At 37.6% G+C, this 24,287-nt stretch overlaps 1 protein-coding gene and 1 pseudogene across 1 annotated transcript; both read right to left on the bottom strand.

Annotated features, from left to right (window-relative positions):
• Positions 1 to 193: 193 nt before the first annotated feature.
• On the bottom strand, positions 194 to 7,889 carry LOC145069746 (plasma membrane ATPase 4). Its single transcript, XM_079016696.1, has 15 exons — positions 7,697 to 7,889; positions 4,379 to 4,498; positions 4,050 to 4,286; positions 3,184 to 3,945; positions 2,877 to 3,104; positions 2,629 to 2,773; positions 2,365 to 2,529; positions 2,034 to 2,272; positions 1,911 to 1,943; positions 1,724 to 1,805; positions 1,474 to 1,634; positions 1,221 to 1,394; positions 959 to 1,141; positions 686 to 867; positions 194 to 581 (listed from the first exon to the last, which is right to left on the bottom strand). The coding sequence occupies exons 1-15, from the start codon at positions 7,751 to 7,753 to the stop codon at positions 485 to 487; spliced, it is 2,865 nt and encodes a 954-aa protein (XP_078872822.1). The 5' UTR covers positions 7,754 to 7,889; the 3' UTR covers positions 194 to 484.
• An 11,044-nt stretch (positions 7,890 to 18,933) lies between these two features.
• On the bottom strand, positions 18,934 to 19,051 carry LOC145071806 (5S ribosomal RNA; annotated as a pseudogene).
• Between the last annotated feature and the right edge of the window lie 5,236 nt (positions 19,052 to 24,287).

Below are 24,287 nucleotides of genomic sequence, written 5' to 3'. Positions count from 1 at the left end.
TCTTGCTAGTTGATTGATCAAGGCGACATTTTGCAGGGATCAAAGCTGATTCGGCATATTGAACTTGTATACTATAAGCACACAATTGACATTGTCAAAATAAAAGGGTATGCATATAGAGGTTGTACATTATTACAAGCAGACAATGCATCCATCCATTAAGAAATTAGCAACAAATAAGAAAAAAACAAAGTTTAGCAAGAGCAGAAACTACGTTATGGGAGATGTTTAGTTTTACAAGACATGGCTCCTTTCATTGTTTCTATTTTAAAAGCATAGTAAAGCAACCATACAGCAAGTAATACTCACTTGGAAATTCACCGGAAGAAAACAGAACAAGTAAAACAGTTTGAGGGGTTATATCCCTTCCCCCGTGTTTTCAGACCAATTATCAAAGGGAACCTACTAGTAGTCTCTTTCATAATATAACTTAGGGAAAAAAAACTAAAAGACCACTTCAGATTTTCTCATCATCATCTGTCTCTCACACTGTGTAATGCTGTTGGATTGTATCAATATCCAGCCCCTTCAGCTTCACCACCGACTCCACGTGTCCCTTCAACGTCAGCACTTCCCGTAGCCTACTCACCAAAATTTTCCATTAATGGGAGGATTCTTTTGTATATATTATTATTAAATTATTAAATTAAAGAGAGAGATTGTTTTTTCCAAGAAAGAAGTATACCTTGCAACTTCAGCGCGTCTTTTAGCTTGCTCAGCGATTTCAGAGAGTTCCCTGTAGCTGCTCTTTTCGTTGAAGATATTAGAAGCTTCGGGTGCTTGAAGTCCGTGCAATGTCCTCTGAGCAAGAGCCCATTGAGCCTCTCTCTCTTCTCTTCCGAATTCCTTCTTCGATGTGAAAGCAGTCTGTAATTGTAATTGTAATTGTTTTTCAAAATCAACAGTTAATTTACGAATGAATGAATAAAAAAATAAAAAAATAAAAAAAAAACTTTACCTTGTTGTCAAGCAGATTGTGCCATGCTTTCCCGCTAAGGATATATCGGATGGCAAATTTCATGATGTCGAGAGGGAAGTAGAAGACGATGCTGTACAGCCAGATGACACCTGCCCATCCCCACCCTACTCCTTTGATTCTTGCAAATTCCCACTCTGCGTATACTGCTATAAGAGTCGCCACCTGAAATTGAATTTTTTTTTTCAGATTTAGTTTGTTTTTGCTTCTTGTCGGAAAATCCTGAAATATATGTACAACGTACCAGTTGTGCTGCTAGGAAAGCGCCTAATAGTAAGAGACCAGGGCGCTCGATAAACGACCAGCTTCGTGAACGGGTGACGAAAATTAGAGCCTGGCTCACAATACTCACTTGGAGATACAAAGCAGCCATCATCTCCACCTCACTGTTTCTGATCGATCTCACACCAAATGTGTTCTGTGAGGGTTTCGTGTTTATCAAAATTAGTAACGGAATATATATATATATTTTTTAATTTAAATTATTGTTCACTTACTGTGAAGAAGTCGGTGTCTCTCATGATCCAGAAGAAGATGACGGTCATTAAAGCTAGGTAACCTCCTAGTACGATTCCAGTGGCGAAGATCTCTTTTAGCTTCCAGCTGTCGGGCAATGGAGATGGTTTCACACGATCCTTTGAGATTGTCATGATTGTTCCTATCAAACAAACAAACAGATTTAAAAAAAAAAATTCAAAATTATTAAGAGAGTAAATAGTACAAAACTTGAAGTGAAATCTCTCTAACCATCGTTAAGGATTGCGATAATCAGAACCATGAAGGGGGAGAAATCAAACTTCCATATCAATGCGATGAACATGAATCCAAACTACATAACAGAAAATATATATATATATATATATATTAACTTAATACATATATATAAATAATTAAATTCAGTATTAAAATCATAATCTTGTAACTAGTAACTTACCACAATACGAATGGTGATAGACACAGCATAGATCTGGAAATGGAAAAGAAAAACGAAAAGATGTTAGTATTTTTTTTCAAGGACTGATATTGATAATGGGGGGAAGTAGAGGGAGGGACTAACGGTGTAATTCTTCATTCTTTGGAAAATTGCTCGACTGGTGAGCACTGCACTGATGATAACACTGAGACCAGGTTCAGTAAGCACAATATCAGAGGCACCTCTTGCAGCATCTGTAGCATCAGCAACAGCAATTCCAATGTCTGCCTTCTTCAAAGCAGGGGCATCATTCACACCATCTCCAGTCATTCCACAAATATGCTTTCTTTCTTGCAACTTCTTCACAATCTCATACTTATGTTCTGTAACATAATAAAAACTTAATATTAGGGGATGTTTGGAAGGAATGGAATCAGTGAAAGGAAATGGAATCTCAAAAGAAAGAAAAACACACCAGGGAAAACTCCAGCGAATCCATCGGCTTTTTCGATCAACTCTTCAATGGGGAGTGCTGCAATAGCTGCATCCTTGTGGCCACCAAGCAATGAAGAGGAAGGGTACATGTTTGTTCCCATTCCAAGACGTCTCCCAGTTTCTTTAGCAATGGCAAGTTGATCACCTGTAAATTAATAAATATATAATTATTAGTGAAAAAATAAAGAATTGAATTTCATTTCATTGTTTAATAATTAGGAGATAGGATTGCGACTGTAATTACCAGTGATCATCTTCACGTTTACACCAAGATTAAGAGCTCTGCGAATAGTCTCAGCACTGTCATGCCTTGGTGGGTCAAACAGAGACAACAATCCAACAAATTGCCAGGGACCACCAGGGCTATCTTTTGATTTTTCAGGGACTTCCTGCAAATTTATCACATTTCCACCATTACTTTAGTTTATTCAGGCATTTATACTTTGAAATGTCCACACAGTTGAAGCATTATATTTTTATCGTTATACAAACCTGTCTTGCAACGGCCAAAGATCGCAGCCCACGTTCAGCAAATTTATCAATCATGGCATGAACTTTCTTCTTCAAATCTTCTTTGCATCCACATAGGGTCAAAATCTGTTCTGGAGCACCTTTGCTTGTTCTATGCCAGTCACCACGTTCGTCAATGTAAGTCAACGCTGTCCTCTTGTCAACAGGGTTGAATGGAAAGAAGTGAACCTCTCTAATCCCAGCTCGAGCCTAAAAACATCTCAAACACGTCAGCAAACAAAGAAACAGATACATTTAAAAAGAGAAACAATCAAAGAAACAAACAAACCTCTTTGGGGTCAGCTAGGGTTCCAACAATGGCAGCATCAATGGCGTCCTGGTTTTCAGTTCTTGAAGCCCTAGCAGCAAAGAGCAACACCTGTTCCTTATCGACACCTTTAGCAAACACCTCGATCAAATTCTTATCCACAGAAAGCTTGTTAAGTGTAAGTGTCCCTGTTTTATCACTGCAGAGTACATCCATTCCCGCCATTTCTTCAATTGCAGTCATTCTTTTGGTGATAGCACCTTGCTGTGAAAGCCTATGAGATCCGATGGCCATGGTGACGGAAAGAACAGTCGGCATAGCAATTGGGATTCCACCGATCAACAGAACCAAGAGATTGTCGATTCCGCTTCTGTAAGGCCTGTGCTGGATTGGATACATGACGACTACTTCAACTGCCATTCCGACTGCGATAGAGCAGATACAGAAGTTTCCGATTGCTGTAAGAACTTTCTGGAAATGGCCGACTTGATTGGTGCTGTCGACAAGATGTGCAGCTTTTCCGAAGAAAGTATGCACACCGGTGGCGATAACAACAGCTTCGATTTCTCCTTGCTTGCAAGTCGAACCTGAGAAAACCTCATCGTAAGGGTTTTTGTTCACCGGGAGAGATTCACCGGTAAGGGCAGACTGGTCAATTTTTAAAGGATCTCCTTCGAGAAGACGAGCATCAGCGGGAACAATGTCTCCCAATTTGATGCTAATGATATCTCCGGGGACCAAAATCGCGGCTTCTTGTTCACTCCAACGACCATCCCTGAGAACCTGAAAGACAAAAGTGTTTACTCCGGTTAGTAAAAAGTAAAAAGTAAAAAAGTAAAAAGAGAAAGTTCCGGCGACTTGAAATGAAGAGAAGAAGGAAGGAACACCTTGGTTTTAGGGGCGAGACCAGCCATAAGTGCAGCAGCGGCATTTCCAGCGTTGTTTTCTTCGATAAAACTGATGGTTGAGTTGATGACAAGGAGGCAAACAATTCCGACGAAATCTTGCCAATCTGGTGGTTTTCCACCGCCGTTAGCCAGAGCGATGGCCATGATTGCAGCGGCTTCCATGACCCATGAGAGTGGGTTCCACATAAACCCAAGAAACTTGAGTAACTTGCTTTCCTGTAAACATTTCAAAACAAAATAATTTGTTTAACTAAAGACCAACATAAAGATTTTGATTGTTGATAATGAATTCATGATATTGAATTTACATTCTTCTCTTCAAGTTTGTTGGGTCCAAAGAGTTCAATTCTTGAGGCTCCCTCATCTGAGCTTAGACCTTCGCGGGAACATTTCAGTTGTTCAAACACTTCCTCGATTGGTACTTTTTCCTATAGTTTCAGAAACAAATATGGTTAGTTAAAAACATTCTATTAATTACAAGACAAAACAATAATTAAGTAAAACATTCTATCCAAATAAAAAATTAAATAAATAAACATAAAGCTTGCTTTTATATCAACTTAATCTTTATCGTTACTTTAGTTTTGTTCCACAATTTCATGTGACACGGGCATCGGGTTCCAAAGATTATGACCCATCACAGAAAAAAAAGAGAATCAATACCCACTAAAAATAGGAATAATTTTATTTTCTTGAAATAAAATAAATAAATAAATGAATAGATAGACACACATGCCTCAACATCCCTTGTTAGTAAGGTTTGGTATATATCCCATTCCCCTCGTCACAATTCACATAACTTTAACAGAAAAAATGCACACTTTATTAATGGAAATGTGTCACTAATTTTGGTAACACCCAACCCCACCCAACTTAGGTAAAAAAAGTTTATACATACATATGGTTGTATGAGGCATCACTTGATAACAATAAGTAGTTGAAACAATAAATTGGATGCAACTTCTTGTGAAATAAATAGTTGTCATTACATAGCATAGATTTTATAAAACAAAGGATAGTGGTAATAAAGTTACTATTTTGATCACAGGAAAAAAAAAAAACAAAAACTACTAGTTAGATTGGAAAATGACAATCACGTTTTCTTCCTCCACTTTGTTTGTTTATATTAAAAAGTTGTATCAAGTATCAACCATTTTTAACTTTGTAAATATATATACATTTTTTTTCCTTGAGCTAATGATGAAATAAAAGAATATAGATAGGTGGAAAGCTATTGAAATGGGGTTACATGAATAAAAACAACATAGACAGGGACATGTATGGTTGAGTAACGCAGGTTGACTTTCCACTAAACTATAAATGGTGGGACCCATTAACCCATATTCTTAATTTTCCAACCAGTAAAAAGGCAGCACCTAGGCAAAGAGAAAGAAACGGGTGGGTTTCACTCACGCACCGAATAAGAAAAAAGTTCCTAAAAGCCAACTAAACCACACGAGAAAGCAAGGGTACATCGGGAATTCCGTGCCACAAAAGGTGGGTGGTGGAAAAAAGAAGCCAGATTCGCATAAAAAAATATAAAATATAAAATTTACACCTTACCGAAAACATATAATTTTAATTGATTCTCATTAAGTATTTTTTGAATTTATTAAATTCTATAAATTAAGACTTTGAGTGAAAACATATTTAATTTTATAGAATCCAAAAATCCAAGAAACTGCGTCAGAAAGTCATTAGTCATGAGTCAGAGCCGTTAAACAAAAGATAAATAAATAAAATAAAATAAAAGAAAAACATAAAACAAGACAAGGGTACCACGGACATGTACCTACAATGCCACAACACCTTCCTATCATTCACAGACACATTCCATTGAATTATTTAAAAGTACTGTACTATCACTAAATATATTAATTAAATAATAAAATTAACAATTATTTAATTTTTAATTTAAAAAGTATACCTATAGACTTTTGTAGTTCGTTGGTCTATTCATTTACATTATTCTCAAGCGTTATTTCAAAAGCTAAATGACTACTTTGCAAAAGTATCCAAGACTTTAAGTGAGAATATATGCATAAAATAGGCTACTAAATACTATTACTTTAATTTTTTTTTCTAAGGTGATTTTTTGAACACTAAAATGTGTAGAAGACATGTTAATAAGAAAATCATATAAATTGTGTAACAATCAGTATTGTATACAAAATTTTTGATTAAAAGTTGGTAATAATTCATGCACCATATAATTTTATGATATAAAAACATGTTCTTTTAGGGATTCAACTTACAATTTAATGCTTACAATTTATTGCGTAGAATGTAAGCATTAATAGCCAATATTGATTTCGAAATCATAGAAGACCATTTTACTTTTAACTTAAATAAGTTCGATTTCGGAAATTTGTTTAATCTTGCAACTATTCAATATTTACTCATTGATTTCTTGTTTCGCTTATTTATTTAATAACTTGTTTTTATACATTTTTACTATATAATAAAATGAGATGAAATTCTTACCAATTTATTCAATCATATTTCAATTTGTCACTAACAAATTTACCAATTATGCATGCATAATTTGATAAGAGAATTATTTTGTTACATAAATTGGTAAAAAAAAAAAGGTGACAGCAGAATACATAATTTATTAAAAAAAATAAGTGATTATACTGCATAAAATGAAAAAAAAAAATGTAAGACGGTAAGTTAGTTGGACAAATAAATCATAACCCCTTATTTTAAATTTAAATCAAAATCAAGAACCTAAAAGCAAAAAATCTAGATTTGATGCCTAACAAAAATATCTTGATTTATCTAATGATATCAAAAGATTCTGATATTCTTAACAACTTAACAAAAAATCAAAATTCTAAAAAACCTGCAAATTCTGTTATATTTCCTCCAAGATTTTTTTTTTTTTCAAATTAACTCCATTATATTTATTATATCAACTTAATTTAAAAATATCAACAAAGCCATCTTTGACTATCCATTGAATTTAAAGTGAAAAGAGTTCTTCACAATCATCTCTAATATCCACACACGATTGAGAAGATCAATCAATATTCGAATTAAAATAAAACTCAGACTGTTGATTAAGAGACCAAAACAATTAATCCACCTCTATTATTCGTGAGAATTATAGAGTAAATAATTGAAGAATTTCATTCTATTACGCAAGTTGGACAGTAATAAAGGCATATATAAAAGCGAATCATGAGGTGTTAAAATCAAAATTGCAATCGTACACATACCTTGAAAGTGATAGAGGAAACGCAAAGAAAACGTTTAAATTATTTTTAGGAAAGAAAAACAAGTAACTTTGTCGATTAGCATGCAAACCGTACAGGAAATTTAAATCATTATTTTAATCGATTCGTAACTGATAGGAGGAATAAACAAGTGAAGTAAGGTGTTTGTTTATGAAGGAAAGTGTTCACATGCGTGAACGCACCAAAAAGCAAATTAAAAACAAACAACATGATGTTGCTGCGTTAATCAATGATGATGTTAATGTCGCTAACGACGATTTCAATCTCAAATCTCAAATCGAAATAAGAAAAAAAAATCAGCAGAAACTTAAGTTGATTTCCAAAGTTTATTCAGAAAAAAAAATCTCTCAGAAAGGACTAGATAAGAAGAGAAAGTGTTGTTCATACCAGATCAACAGTCTCGTTTTTAATCTCTTCGAGACTAAGCGCTTTATCACCGCCCATCTTGGCAGTGGCTGAGAGACGACAACACCGATGAACGGCGGCGACGACGCCGAGAAATCAAAAGAGCAAGAGAGATGTGTTTAATTGGGGGAAATTAATGAATGAAGAAGAGCATCAGTAGGTTATAATGAAGAGAGAGAAGCAATGGAGTTTGAATTGTACTCAAACCCCAAAGAGAAAGAGAGAGATTTGGTGTTGTTGAGGAAAGGGTTTTCTACACCTCAGGTGTATGAGTCTCTTTATACTTCACCACACACCCCTTCCCTCGTTGAAGATACCACCCGTTATGACCTCTAACCCCAATGTGATTGTGGGCCCCTTTACCCAACCTCCACCCTCCCTTTTATTAGTTTTCTTTCTTTATCCTTTATCACTTTTTTTATAAAATCATAAATATATTCTCTATAAATCTATAATGTATAATTGTGTATCATTAAACTTATCTTTCCGTTAAATATAATATTATCCTGATAAATCTTTCCCATGACGTGTTGTTAAATAAAAATTGGATGAATATGGACTTTTTTAAGTACGATTTATTTGAATGTTGAATGTTAAAAAAATTAGATAAATATGTATAAATAGTCTCATGTTATTTACAACAAAATCATAAGTCTACATTTTAATTAATTTTTTATGAGATGGTCCATATAATTCCAAAGTCTTATTTATTTCTAAACAATATAAAATAATTCATTTGATAATTTTGATTTTAATTTTATTTATTTATTTTTAAGTTTATATAAATATTAGAGTAAATGGGTCATCTTACCCTCACCTACCCCCCCTCCCCCTCCCCCCCTCTCTCTCTCTCTCTCTCTCTCTCTCTCACACACACACACACACACACACACACACACACATTTCTTCAAGATCTTCAAGACTCTTCCACCATCATCATCTCACTTATGAATCTTGTATCGATGCCAACAGTGACAACTAGGGTTGTAAACGAACTCAACGTTCGGCGGGAAGTTCATTTATGTTCGTTTATTTAATAAATGAACGAACATGAACAATGGTCTCGTTCGTTCATTTATGTTTGTGAACGTTTGTTTATGATGTTCGTTTCCGTTCGTTTATGTTCGTTTGTTTAAGTTTATTTATATTCATTTATATTAAATATTTTTTAATTGTATTGCTATATTATATATTCGTTTATGTTCATATATGTTCAATTGTATTTTTTTTTTTATCTTTGTTCGTTTATGTTTGTCCGTTTAGCATGTTCACGAACATAAACGAACGAACATGAACAAAATAATTTGTTAAACGAACGAACATGAATAAGAAAATCTTGTTCGTTTATCTGTTCATGTTCGTTTGTTGTTCGGCTAATTTAAACGAACGAACATAAACAAGACCCTGTTCATGTTCATTTGGTTCATTTACAGCCCTACCGACAACTAATAAAACCCGATAGAGTCCCACCATTTTGGAACGATGTGACTTGATCGACTTGTAAATGCAAACAATTGACTCGATTATGTTTACCTTAAAAAAAACAAAGGAAGATTGCAGAGGACGATACTCCATTATCTAGTTCACATCATGCATTCAGACTACAATTACACTAGAATCTAAAGTTATGTTAGAGATATATTAACGAAATATAATGCGTTTTTGTTCTACACATTTTTCTGTGTGGAATCGATGTCTAGGTTGAAGCTTGATTGATTTGTTGGAGCATCACTGATCTAGGTCGAAGTCTCCCTCGTTGAAGCAAGAGTTGGAGTTATTGGTTTTTGGTGTAGACTTGTCGAACAATAATTAGATATGATATGGTCGTCATCCATGAAGATAAGGGGAGGGAGTCATCGAAAAATAGTCAGATGGAATAGGGATTCCATTATGAGAAACCTTGACCAGCTGTTGTCGGAAGAGTTAAATATGTCACCCTTCTACACAAATGATTTAGGGTTTTTATACCATAAAGGTTGTTCTTGCCTGACATAGAGGTTTTAGATCGGAATGACAAGGCGTTAGTGTTTACATATTGGAGCTACGGGTTACAAATTTGGAAACGATGCCTTTCTCTCTCTATCTCTCTCCCTCATTCTCTTAGAAGGTTGTTTAAATAAGACCTTAAATCGTCGGTGAAGGTGGCATTAAGTTTACCAATGATTGTGATGTTAGGTTTTTGATGCCACTAGTGGTTTTATTGGTACATATGTTAAAGAGTTTCAGTCGTTTAGGTATGTGGCAATGGTTCCTAGTATGAATGGTAATGGTTTCCAGCAACACAATGAAGATAGAGATAGATGGAGTTGGTCTGTGTTAAAGAGCGAAGTGTGGTTTGGATGGGGCTATATTTTTTGTTTCTCTTTTTATCTAAAAAATAATAAAGTAAATAAAAACGAAAAAGAAAACAACAAAGGGAAAGAAGTTTATTTCACAATTGTATAGGACCAAAACCATAATAATCTTTTTATTTTGGACTAATGATGAAAAACCTTTAGGACAAAAATGATAGTTTTACTAAACACAATGACATTTTTTCAACTTTGTGTATCACAAATTGATTAATTTTGAGCCAAGTGATTCCTTCAAATTGAAAGAATATTTTCTCTTAACTTAAAAAAAAGCATTGAAACTTCTTTTTGGAATTACAACAATTATATATATATATATATATATATATATATATATATATATATATATATATATATATATATATATATATATATATATATATAAATATAGTTTCCATAAATATATATCACCTTAAGCATTGTGATAATGATATGATATGAATGAAGTGCTAGAAAAAAAATGCTCAATTAATTTTCAAAAATTTGTTAAAGAATTTCATAAATGGTTTCCGTGGTTTGCAAAAAATAACAACTTGAGGAAATCTTCAGTTGGAGTTACACCGATGGTCTCTAACATTTCCAAATCCAACACGAATGCTTCTTTTGTTTAATGTTGTCAACCTACCTCCATTTGAGATGCACATGTGGCCCTCCTAAGAAGGAAATTTCATCATTTCATCGGGGTTATCTCTTTCCTCTAGTAAACACAACATACATTTTCACCACCCCTCCCCACACCCTCAATTTAAACCCTCATGCTTTTAGTGTAATTTCCAATTCTTCTTCTTCTTTCTTATACACATCCTTTCAACCACAAAGAAAAAAAAACTAAAAATGATGTTTTATGCCTATAGTAGCCCAACGAGAATAGTGACATCATGGACATATTTAAACTTAGGTAGGAGGTTATGGGTGTGCTCAAAGAATGGTTCCAACTATAGTTATCAGATGGTATGACCCACTGATGTGACCTAGGTCGCTTTTCCTTATTCCTAGACTTTTATACTCTCTTAACTTGATGTGTAATCAAGCAAGGATGTGAAAGTGGCTTTGGATTTTCAGTTTGATGTTTTTTATTTTTGTAAAAAGTGAAGGTTTAGGGTATTTTAGAAGAAAATCCTTCAATTTTGATGTAATCCCAATGACAGAATTTTTTATGTTGAATTTTCCTTATTTATGTACCTTATTTGTGGTTTATGGAATGAAACGATATGTATTTGTGTTGAACTAATGTTAAATGAGATATGTGATATGTATTTTGTGTTGAACTAATATTGAATTTGTATGTTTAATAATTTATGAACACAAACACATGTATATGTGATATATATTTTGTGTGGTTAAATAATATGTACAAAGGTAATACCAAATTAAAACTAATATGTACATATGATATGCATTTCATAAAAAATTAATCATGGTATAGAAAGGTAATACCAAATCAAAACAACACAAATTACCATTGATAAACATTTTAAACATACGTAAACTATGATTAACCACAAACTAAAAGACTAATGTCAACAACTAGAAGTGACATCCATTCCCCAAAATTAAAAGTAGCCCTTAAATATCATGCCTTAACCTAAAAACAAGTAAAGTGCCCTATTGTTTAACATAACACAATTTTAAACAAGTTAACTTAAAAAAAATAGCAAGTCCTTTTCCTTTCCCACTCTATTCCCTTCAGCCAATCTACTAAGCCTTACTGGGCCCTTGTCATTCTTTTTCCCTTTGGTCAATCCACTTGGTCCTCCTTGGCCCTTGTAACTCCTAGAGTTGTGGCCTTTGTTCTGATATTTTCTGCAAGTGATAATGAGATGTTTCTTTCTCAAACTATTTCCCGTAGGTGCTTCAATATGAGCTTTCTTTCTCTTTTTCTTTAGGCGTCCAACCTACATAGCACTACATAGTGTTAAATAAATGTAAGTAAATAACAAAAGTACAGAATTTGAATACATTACATGTTGGTGATGTTTAAAAGGGATTTATGTGAATGGGCATGGTGACTTTCTCCACATATTATGACTATTTATAGGGCTCACTTTAAACTTGTACATTACCTTCCATGTGATAAGCTTGTAGCGGTTATGCACCAAATCTTGAGGATAACCCCATTCCTCCTTATTGTCTATTTTTCCATTCACAACAACTACATCATGCTTTCATGGTATCCCTGTTATTTCCCACTTTCTACAACTACAAGTCATTTGCAAAAGATTTACCACATACTGATCCATCCATGGACCATAAATCTAGTACTTACCATCCCCAACAAATATTGCCTTGTACCTACATGCTTCATTTTTTATTCCCTACAAAAGTAAAGTAGTAGTGGGAGTTAGTGATTCATTGACAATAGTAGTCCATGTACCTTGTCCATGACCTTTTCTACAATACAAATCCTTTTCATAAGGTACTCCTTAATGTACTCTAATCATGTTATTATGGGTTTGTCACAACTATCTTGCAACTTTGAATTAAAAACTTGATACATGTTACTTGTTAAAGCATCAAAAAATGCCCTTCATGTTGAATATATATACCATTAAATGGCATCCTAAGTAGAGCATAAATGTGTGATTTAGCCCAATGCTTTAGTGGGATCTTATTTAGCCACTCATGTGCCTCTACGTTGAAGTTTTTCAAGATTTCCATATCTCAACCCAAATTTTCAACAAAAACTTTCATTTTTAATATAGAAAACCTCAATTATTATAGAAACAAGTCAAATAAATTCCCAAGTATGTCAAGTACAATCATCCCAAATTTGAGTATCAAAAATGTAGAAATCATCAAAATATGCAAGCCAAAGTGTACAAATAAGCCTTCGCCTTCACGTGATCATCAGACGTACCTGAAACACATTTAATCCACAACTGTAAACACAAAGCTTAGTGAGTTCTTCTCACAATATCCATACAACACAATATAATAAGCAACTATGGATTATCACCAACCTTGGAGATTATTAGCAATCCCAGTGGGCTAACAGCAAGCCATGTGGATTAACAACACATTTTAGGGGTTATCAGCAATCCTAAAGTTATCAGCACTTAAATTCAAGTATAACAACAATCAACAATTAAGACCCAACTGGTCACAGACATAAATACCACCCAGGTAAAAGTAGTGAGAAGAGTCACCTCGCGAAAAGCAACTAACACATAATAGCTCTGACACTGTGAAGACTGGTACTATAGAACACCTAATAGCAATAACGTAGTACATACTCAGTCAACACCCTCAAATATATAGTTTAACTGAAAGTCAACTATGATAAAAAAAAAGTCAGCGATCAAAATCAACTTTAACAGGTCTCCACGCCGTGGGCATCCATAAGCCACGTCATGAGCACTTCAAGGCAACCCAATTGGGTAATTAGTCGATTCAAACGCCATGGCCACTCATTGGCAACACAGTGACAATGTCCAGGTGAAATGGTCGTAGAAACACCATTTGACACGTTGTGGCAACAGGTAGCCACGTCATAGACACTAGGCACCAAACTTATTGGATTAAGTTGTTATTCCTCAATACCAAAAGCTCTAAAGCTTGGATATGGTTTCCCTCATGGTCTTGATGGATAAAGTTTCCCAACTTTATCCATTAAGACAAGATCTAAATCTATAAGTTCTTAATGGCAACACCAAGTTATGGACTCACTCTATAAGCCATGCAAGCCATCTTTCCAGCCAACCCTATGGTCAAGAAGCTAACAATGCACTCAAAGGTTCTAGAGTTCATTGAAACTCCAAGAACAAGAAGATTTGGGACCAAAAGCTCATAAAATGACATAGGACTAGATCTAGAGAAATAATGAGCAAGGTAGAGACTTTTTACCTTCAATAAGTTAGAAATAAGATGAAGATGGTGGATCTAAGATGGAACCACACCCACAAGAAAAGCCAAGGGCTTCTTTTTTCCTTCAACCTTACAAAAAAATGGAGCTCAATCACTTAAAATACACAAATGGAGGCGAGGGTTTGGATGGGGTTCGATATTCGAGTGTGGAGGCTGCCAAATGAGGCAACCCTAGGATTTAGTGCCCTTAAATAGGTCACCAATACCAAATATAGGGTTTTTAGGCCCAAAACGGCTGCCACGCCATGGCAAACATAACACCACGTCGTGGCCTTTCGCGAATGTGCGTTTCTCAATTAATGACTGCCACGCCATGGCACCCCCCAATGTTACGTTGTGGCCCATGCTAAAATAAATATAAATAATTTAGCATTCTCCCGCCCCTTTGACAGTAATTACTGCACTTGACGTCGGATCTCCTCATTCCCAAATGGGGATTGATCGGGTCATGTGGGAACAAGGTTCAAGTCTACCGGTCTGTTAGGATGCCTCAGTTGCATACATCACTGCACTTCCACTTGACACCTATCGTAATGATAAACGGCTCGTCTCGCCGTGACCTTCTCTTCAATTCTCAAAACTTCTGTCAATTTTACACAATCTTTGTTGAAATAGTGTAAATAGTGCGAGACTTTCAACTAATGAAATCTAAACCAGGTTCTTCTGTCGTGCAACCCGACGGCTTATGTGCGACCCTCCGTGGACGAACCTTGTGGAGGAACCCTTAGGTTTTCGGGGCCCCCAGAACAATACATTTTTGTTACTGTGAGATATATTGTAGATGAATAAGAATCTTGAGAAAATCTTTCATTAAAATTTCAGAGGTTTTCCCTGACTTTGTCCGTGTCAACAAAAATAGAATGAGCTAGAAATTCGAGCTCTAAATGATTCATTTTTTATTGAAAAGTTAGGACTTGTGGGTTCTTATAGATCTAGTTCATTGAAATTCCATCCAATAAAACGGAAGAATTATAAATCTCCAAAATAATAGATAGAAATACCGCAAATAGAGCCATTTACCTGGAAATAGGATGTTACAATTCTCCCCCACTTGAATCAGATTTCACCCCTGAAATCCTATACAGTAAACAAATTAGAGTAGTGGCTGCATCTCTTCATCGGGTTCCCAAGTCCACTCAGAACGATTTTGGTGCTGCCATTGAACATGCACTAAGCCCACCACCTAGTTACACAAGGTCTTCATCTTCATGTTAATAATCGCTATTGGTCGTTCAATATAATTCAGGCGTTCATCGACCTGAATACCATACATTAGAACCATAGTTGTATTGTCGGTCACCACACTTCCTTAGCTAGGAAACATGGAAGGTGCTATAAATTTGACTAAACTCATTTAGTAAGTCTAATCGATAAGCTAACTTGCCCACCCCTTCCATAACTCGGAACAAATTGATAAACCTGGGGCATAACTTTCCCACTCCTAAACCCAATAATGTATTTCCAAGGCGACACCTTTAGGAGAACCATATCCTCGACCTAAAATTCCTATTCAAATTAGTGTCATTCGGCGTAACTCTTCTATCGACTCTGGGTTGTCTGATGTCTCTGCCTAACCTGTTGTATGAGCTCCGTCTTCTTGAGCACTAACTTCGTGCTTACCATAACTCTTTGTCAACATCTTCCCAATAAATAGGTGTCTTACACTTCCTCCAATAGAGAAGATCGAAGGGAGGCATACCAATACTAGCATGATGGATGTTGTTATACGTGAACTCTGCCAAAGGGAGGTAGGAGTCCCAGCTCCTACCAAAGTCAATGATGTAAGCTCTCAACATATCCTTGAGTGTCTAGATGTTCTGCTCACTCTATTTGTCCGTCTGTAGAAGATAAACAATGCTAAGATTCAACTGGGTACCCAACTCCTCTTGGAATCTCTTCCAAAATCTGGAAGTGAAACGGACATCCCCGTCAGAAATGATAAAACTAGGCACATTGTGACGAGCAACCATCTCCCAAACATAGATCTCAGCTAGCTTCTCAGCAGAAGAGCTCTCACGAATAGCTAGAATGTGAGCATTCTTCGTTAAATGATCCACAACCATGTAAATGGCATCAAAACCCTTCGCCGTCCTTGGTAATTTCGTGATGAAATCCATGTTGATATGTTCCTATTTCCATAATGCGATCTCTAGGTGCTAAAATTTGCCGTGAGGGCACTGATGTTCAGTCTTGACCTTCCAACAGGTCAAGCACCGCTCCACAAACCAAGCTATATCTCTCTTCATACATGGACAACATTAGTTATGTCTCAGGTCAAGATACATCTTCGTTGTGCTCGGATGAAGGGAAAATTTCGATTTGTGTGCCTCGTCCATCAAAATTTGTTGGGTCCCACCCGAATAGGGCACCCAAATCCTGCCATGAAGAGTTAGTAACCCCCTGCTGTCGATATCAAAAGTTGAAATGTTACTAATCACTCGCTCACTCTTTCGATTCCCCTCCTTGATGGCCTCTGCCTGAGTATCCCTAATCATATCCAAGACTATAGTCATCATTGTCATCCTCAAACAAACATCCCAGATTACGACACAAACGCCTTGCGGCTCAGAGCATCGGCCACCACGTTGTCCTTTTCGGGGTGGTACAAGATCCCGTAGTCATAGTCTTTCACTACATCAAGACATCTCCGTTGTCTTATATTAAGATTAGGCTGATCGATCAAATATCTTAAGCTCTTGTGGTCTATGTAGATGGTACAACGAACCCCATACAAATAATGTCTCCAGATCTTGAGGGCGACAACCACAACCCCCAGCTCGAGATCGTGTGTAGGATACTTAGCCTCATGAGGCTTCAGTTTCCTTAAAACATAAGCAATCTTGTGCCCCCTCTACATCAATATTGGACCCAATCCCATAATCGATGTGTCATAATATACAACAAAATCCTCAACTCCCTGCGGGAGGGTAAGTACTGGTGCCTCACAAAGCTTCTAGCGAAGCGTCTCAAACACTGTCTACTGCTCTAGCCCCCATCTGAATGTGACATCCCTTCTCGTCAGCCTAGTGAGAGGAACTGCAATCTTGGTGAAATCCCTGATGAATCTACGACAGTAACTTGCCAGCCCAAGGAAACTCTGAATCTCAGATGGAGACTTCGGAACCTCCCACCTCATAATCGACTCTATCTTGCCCAGGTTGACCAAAATACATTATTGGTTGACGAGGTACCCCAAAAACTGGACCCGCGCAACTAGAACTCACACTTGGATAACTTAGCGCACAAACTCTTCGCCTTAAGAACTCCAAGAAGCTCACACATATGCTCTTCATGCCGCTCCTTGGTCTTGGAATAGACCAAGATGTCATCAATAAAAATGATCTCTAATTGATCCAACATAGTCCTACACACCCGGTTCATAAGGTCCATGAACACTGTTGGTGCGTTGGTGAACCTGAAACGTATCACCACGAACTTATAGTGCCCATAATGAGTTCATAAGGCCGTCTTCAGGATATCCTCCTCCTGAACCACATTTGATGGTAACCGGATCTCAAATCGATCTTGGAAAACCAAGATGCGCCCTACAATTGATAAAAAAAGGTCATCATTCCGCGACAATGGATACCGGTTCTTCACGGTCAACTTGTTCAACTATTGGTAATGAATGCATATCCAATGTGAACCATCCTTTTTCTTGAAAAAAAGGATAGGTGCTCCCCATGACAAACTACTTGGCCGAATAAACTCTTTCCCCCAACAACTCCTGAGGCTTCGAGGATAAGTCCTGCATCTCAGGTGGCGCTAGGCGATACGACGCCTTTGCAATCGGGGCTACACTAGGGATCAAGTTGTTGGGTACAAAGTTATACATGTATGACTTTGTAAATGGTTTGACTTTTTTAGACCCACTTGCATGTGGTAAAATAGCCTTGTGACATGAGAGATTGAGATAGAGATAGATAGATAGATAGATAGATATATAGATAGATATATAGGTAGATAGATAGATAGATAGATAGATAGATAGATAGATAGATAGATAGATAGATAGATAGATAGATAGATAGATAGAGATAGATAGATAGATAGATAGATAGATAGATAGATAGATAGATAGATAGATAGATAGATAGAGAGAGAGAGAGAGACATGTAAACACCTCTATATAAGGTGGGTTCATGCCACTTATAGAGGTGTGCTTGAGAGATGTGACATTGAGAGTGTTAGTGTATGTTAATTATGTAGATTTAGATCTAGATCCTTTTTTGTAAACACCTTTCATAATCGAATGCGTCTCTTAAACATAAAAATCACCATGTTCTTTGTGTGTTCTTTAATTTCGCATGCCAAATCAAATGCTCATAATTCACATCAGTTGGTATCAAAGCGGGTCTTCGAAGATCAACATGATTTTTAGAAGAAACAGTTCTCGGTTTGGCTACATTCAACACAATTGGAACTTTTATGGTGAGTCTCTCGGTGATCTCTCTAAATCTCTTTGATTCATGCGTTGCGTTCTTGAATTTTTTGATCATTTTGACTCATTGGATCAATTTTTTTTGAAAAACCCCATTGATTGATCCATTTATTTTTGTTTAGATCAAAATCCTAAAAATAAAAATCAAAATGTATTTACTTCCATGTTCATGTAATCCGATTCGAAGTCCAGTACATTACTCTTCATCATGTAAACATTTAGCCCAAATTGTTACTATTCATCGATTAAGCCCATTTTGAATTCATTTTTTTTCTCGTGTGATCTGGTTTGAATCCCCATGTCATAACAAATCTGTTTATGCATCTTAAGGTCAAAATCAAAGAATGAATTCAAAATTGCAATTTCGAACATACTGGGCTGATGAATCGAAATAAAAATTGTAATTGTTTTGTGTCAATTTCGATTTCAATTGTGAATTCAAATCAAGTTCGATTGCAGAATTTGAAAACGATTTCGATTTTCGTTGTATTTGATTTGAGTCAATAAAGCTTAGAATCTGTAACATCCCCCTCTGGCACGTATCACAATATTGTCCGCTTTGGGCCACTCGGCACGAGGACTTCCCAGGGGGTCACCCATCCTGGTACTACTCCCGCCCGAGCACGCTTAACTGCAGAGTTCTTATGGGATCTGCTGCTCTCACGGCTTTAAAACGCGTTGTGATAGGGAAGGTATCCACACCCCTTATAAGGAATGCTTAGTTCTCCTTCCCAGCCGATGTGGGATCAGATCTAACCCACTTTCACCCCCCATTATAGGGTTCGACGGTCCTCGTCGAACACATCGACCCGTGCCCTGGCTCTGATACCATTTGTAACATCCCCCTCTGGCACGTATCACAATATTGTCCGCTTTGGGCCAATCGGCACGAGGACTTTCCAGGGGGTCACCCATCCTGGTACTACTCCCGCCCGAGCACGCTTAACTGCAGAGTTCTTATGGGATCTGCTGCCCTCACGACTTTAAAATGCGTTGTGATAGGGAAGGTATCCACACCCCTTATAAGGAATGCTTAGTTCTCCTTCCCAGCCGATGTGGGATCAGATCTAACCCACTTTAGATACTGTGACATCCCCAATTTCACGGCCAGAAAAGACCGATTTGTTTATGCTTTGTTTTTATAAAATCAGAGTAATCTTTTAATTAAAAGAGTTGCGGAATTTGTTCCCAAAATAAAATATGATAAAATTTATCAAAACGTTTCTCAAAGAGAATGTATTTTCATTAAATAATAAAACCTCGGGATGTCATGTTCGATACAGACCAAAAGCATAAACAATATAAAATAGACCTTACAATAGCTATTCAACTACTGATCTATAATCCAAAATCTCTCGTCAAGTCCGCCGACTTATATTCTTGTGTCATTACCTGTAATGAAAAGAAAACTGAGTGGGTCAGGCTTGGGAGCCTGGTGAGCATATAGGGTTTTCAACCCACAATAATACATTTATTATATTCAATTATCAAACAATCAAACCAAATACCCATCCCCATTATCTTCTTAAGGTTTCACCCTAAGAACCAACTATCCTTCATTCACTTATCCCTAAGGAATCGGCACGAAATCCATTGCTACCAAAGTTTATCTATCGAGTACTAAATCCATAGTTATCAGACGCTAACTCCATAGTCGTCGGGGTTTACTCAAGCGGCGCTAACTCCATAGTCACCAAGGTTCGCTTAACAGGCGCTAACTCCATAGTCGCCAAGGTTTACTTAACAAGCGCTAACTCCATAGTCGCCAAAGTTTACTCAACGTCCGCTAACTCCATAGTCGCCAAGGTTCATCAAATAGGCACGAAGTCACATCGTCGCCAAGGTTTATGCAATAGGCGGTAACTCCATAGTCACCAAGGTTTATACAAAAAGGCGCTAACTCCATAGTCACCAAGGTTTATCTAATAATAGGCGCTAACTCCATAGTCACCAACTATCCCATCTACCCCTGTTCTACCCAACAATTTTGTAGATATAAATACTTACACAATTTAAATCATTTAACACCTGTATAAAACTCCAATTTCCATGTCCATCTCAAATAGACAAATAACATATAAACACATAGCACGTATTTCATAGCAAATACTTCATATTGATGTGTTAGAAGAAAACAACTACACACCCACACATATAAACAACAATATACTTAATACACTCAAACCATACTTGTATTATTATCGTGTTTATGAAAGGTAGTATACACTCACTTGATCAGAAGATGATCGGACAGCACTACGACTTGCAGAAGTAGTAATCCACCGCAGATCTGGAAGATCTCCACAAAAATCGAACTTCTCGCGGGCAGAGCTTCGGCTCGGGAACCGCACTTCTCGGGATCTTCGGGATCTCGGGACTTGCCTCAGGGCTAGAGAATAATACCGGGGCTTCGGGGTATTTCTGGCACGCAAAACGATGCAAAACGGGAGAGAGAAGAGAAGAAATTGGCAATTGGGTCGGCTGCCTTCGCATCCTATTTATAAGAGGCTGGAGCCGCGGAGTACGCGGGGCGTACGCCAGTACGCGGGGCGTACTGGTCCGAATGCGTCATGGCGTTCGTCATCCGAAGCCACTTGCTGCGAATGTCGACACTTCGGAGTACGCGGCGCGTACCTTGGATCAGACCGGTGACTCCTTCGGATAATGCTTCCGAATTTCCTTTTAAATTTAAATACAAAATGATTAATAAACTTCGGAAATTCATATCTTCTTCATACGAACTCCGTTTTTGACGTTCTTTATATCCACGTGAAGGTGAGACTACGCTCTACAATTTTCGTTTAGACTCCGTCGGCTAATTTTGACTTTTATTTTTATTATTTATTTTTAATAGGCCGCGACAGAGAACTTCGTTATAAATTCACAACTTCTTCGTTTGACGTCCGTTCTCGCCTAACTTTTTATCGCTTCGATACTAACAACGAGATCTTCGATTCTCGTTTAGATTGCTAAGGCTAAATATCGCTCTAACGTAAATTCACTTTTTACGTCGCGCTGTGTCGTGCCGGTTTTGTCGCGAAACTTCGACAGGTCATAACTTCTTTGTTATAACTCGGATTTTGGCGTTCTTTATATGCACGGAAACCTTGTAACATATACTACAACTTAGTTAGGATTATTCATCCTAAATAATCTTCTATCAAAAAGTCATTTTTGACTCTTATTGTCTCTAAATTGACTAGCCCTGATCTACGGGCGTTACAGAATCGAATTGGATTCTTATAGTATTTGTTGTTGATTTTGAATCATAGTCGATTTCGGTGATATTGGTTGTTATTCCTAGTCGAAAATCATTCACTTGGAATTAAAGTCGAATTTGACTAATTTAGTTTGAACTCAAAATCGAATTTGATTATTAATGAGTGTTCGTTAATTGTAACATCCGGATTCCCAGGTATATTATTTTATTCTTTTATTTTTGGAGGTTGTGAGGGGACTCGGCGAGTTGGTGCTTAGAATCGCCGAGTAGGGTCGCGGATTCTTATCCAGGTTCACGGCCGGACTCGACGAGTTCATGAGGTGGACTCGGCGAGTCCATGTTGTTTAATGAAACCCTAATTTCCTGGGTTTGGGACCTATTTAAAGGCCCTTAGGGCCGTCATTTGCGGCTACCAAACCCCAGAGAGAAACCCTAATGGATCTAGAGGTTTGTGAGAGGATAGGAGCCATTTCTTGATCTTTGTGGTTAATTTTTGCAAGAAGGAGGTGTTTCCAGCTTAGAGGAGACTAAGGAGGTTGTGCATCTGTGGATTTCGAGCAAGAGACTTCATCTTTGAGGTATTATATCGCCCCTTTATCTGTTTTGTGGAAGGAATCCATAGATGTAGAGTTTTATGACCTTTATTGGAAGAAGATTGTGAGGATATGGCCCTATTCACTTTGATACTTCAGATCTGGACCCATAGTGGTCTATAGAGCTTATCTCAGCTTGCTTTATGTTGAGATATGGAGGTGTTGAGCTAAGGATGTTACTTTTAGGGCTAAATCATCAAGTGAAGCCTCCTAGACGTCCCATGAGTGTCAAGATTCGAACTTTACATGTTTATCAGGCTTAGGAAGGTCAGATCTATGGATTCAAGGAACAGATCTGACCTCAGGAGGCCATTTGAGTTTGTGCATGGCATGAACTCGTCGAGTGCAAGGGCAGAATCGACGAGTAGGGTTAGGTTTTCCCGTGAATCACTCAGTGAGTGGACTTGCCGAGTTGGGTGAATAACTCAGTGAGTCAGGGGGGATTAGAGGACTGGAGTTCAAAGCGGAACTCACCAAGTTGATCTTGAGAGTCGACGAGTTGAGTCGGGGTGGCCCCGCGATTCATGCCAGGTGTGACTCGTCGAGCAAGGGGAGGAACTCGACGTGCCAAGTGAGACTAAAGAGTTAGTGGACATGTGCAGACTCTCCGAGTCGTCCAAGTGCATTCGACGAGTCGGGTCAAAGTTTGACCGTTGAATTTTGTTGACTTCTAGGATTTGGTCAACATTGTGGCCTTTGAGTCAAAGAGGGGTAAAATGGTCTTTTGCCCTTCTGAGGGTGCCAAGAGAGGGTTGAGTCAAGTCCCGAGAGATATATTTATGAGCATATTTGCTCTATGTGATTAGGCGGAGGCTAGATCGTATTTCTACCGAGTCAGAGATTTACCCAGACAGCTGAGGTGAGTCTTCTCACTATACTGTACCTGGAAGGGTACCTATGTGTGACCGGAAGGTCTGGTATGCTATGAGATATATGCATTGTATGCTATGAGTTGCCTGTTTCGTATGCGCTATGTATGTGATATGTATGCTATGCTTGATATGGGCCGAAAGGCATTATGCTGTGGACCGGAAGGTCAGGGAGTTATGGACCGGAAGGTCGACACGGGTAGGACCGGAAGGTTTACTGGGTTGGGACGGAAGTCCCCTGAGACACATGGACCGGAAGGTCGTGTGGAGTATGGCCTGGAAAGGCGTATGTATGTAAGTGGTATTTTGGGGAACTCACTAAGCTTCTTGCTTATAGTGTTTATGTGTAATGTGTTTCAGGTACTAGTGAGGACTGTGGGAAGGCGCCGACATGACTCGTACACACACAGGCGGATTTGGATATGATTGGTCTTGGGATTGATATGTTTTGTATTATGACCATGTTACATTGGATTTTATGGTTTGTCTTGAATGAAATTATGTTTTAAAGAATTGAAAATTTGTTTTGAAAATTTACGTTGTTACAAGTTGGTATCAGAGCCTTGGTTTGAGGGATTCGGATGCACCTTCGGGCGTAACTGAACTCAAAAACTGAGGATTTGAGAAAATTTTCAAACGATAAAAACTATTTTTTCTAAAAAGCAAGAGATTTTGAGACAACCAGAGCGGAGCAGTGTGTACGGTCAGCCAATGCCCGAAGGGTGAACCCCCAAAATGCCCTTATGTTATGTGTTATGAGATATTATATGCTATATTATGCATGCTAGAGTTGGCTAGGTATTCATATTAGGACTAGAGTGGCCTGATTTTGTGATGCCTTAGCCTAGGAAGGATTGTGCTGCTATGTGATGCTTGAGAGCGAGTAGGTAGTAGTGAGGGGCTAATAAGAGGTCTACCGAAGGGTAGGCTATGCCAGTGAGATATAGAGTACTTGTGATCTGGGATCCAAGGAGGAGGACTTAGGGTGAATACTGATGCGGTGTAGATGGTAGTATAAGGGCCCGTACTACCGAAGACACCGGAGCAGTGCGCATTCTAAGTAAGTATCCTTTGGATACGAAGGAACAAGTAGGGTTGAGTTATCAAGCGCGAGCATGCTCGAATGAGTCTTTGATATTGTTGTGTTATATTTCAGAGACATCATGGTTGGGACACGCCACAGACCTGAGGCGAGCGGTGTGAGTGACGAGGAGCTTCGTCAGATGATCCACGAT

Source organism: Lactuca serriola, chromosome 8 (genome assembly GCF_051521515.1).
Source record: "Lactuca serriola cultivar US96UC23 chromosome 8, Lser_US96UC23_V15, whole genome shotgun sequence".
Taxonomy (NCBI): Eukaryota; Viridiplantae; Streptophyta; class Magnoliopsida; order Asterales; family Asteraceae; genus Lactuca; species Lactuca serriola.
The sequence above is the reverse complement of the archived record's forward strand: the minus strand, read 5'-3'. Positions and strand labels throughout refer to the sequence as shown.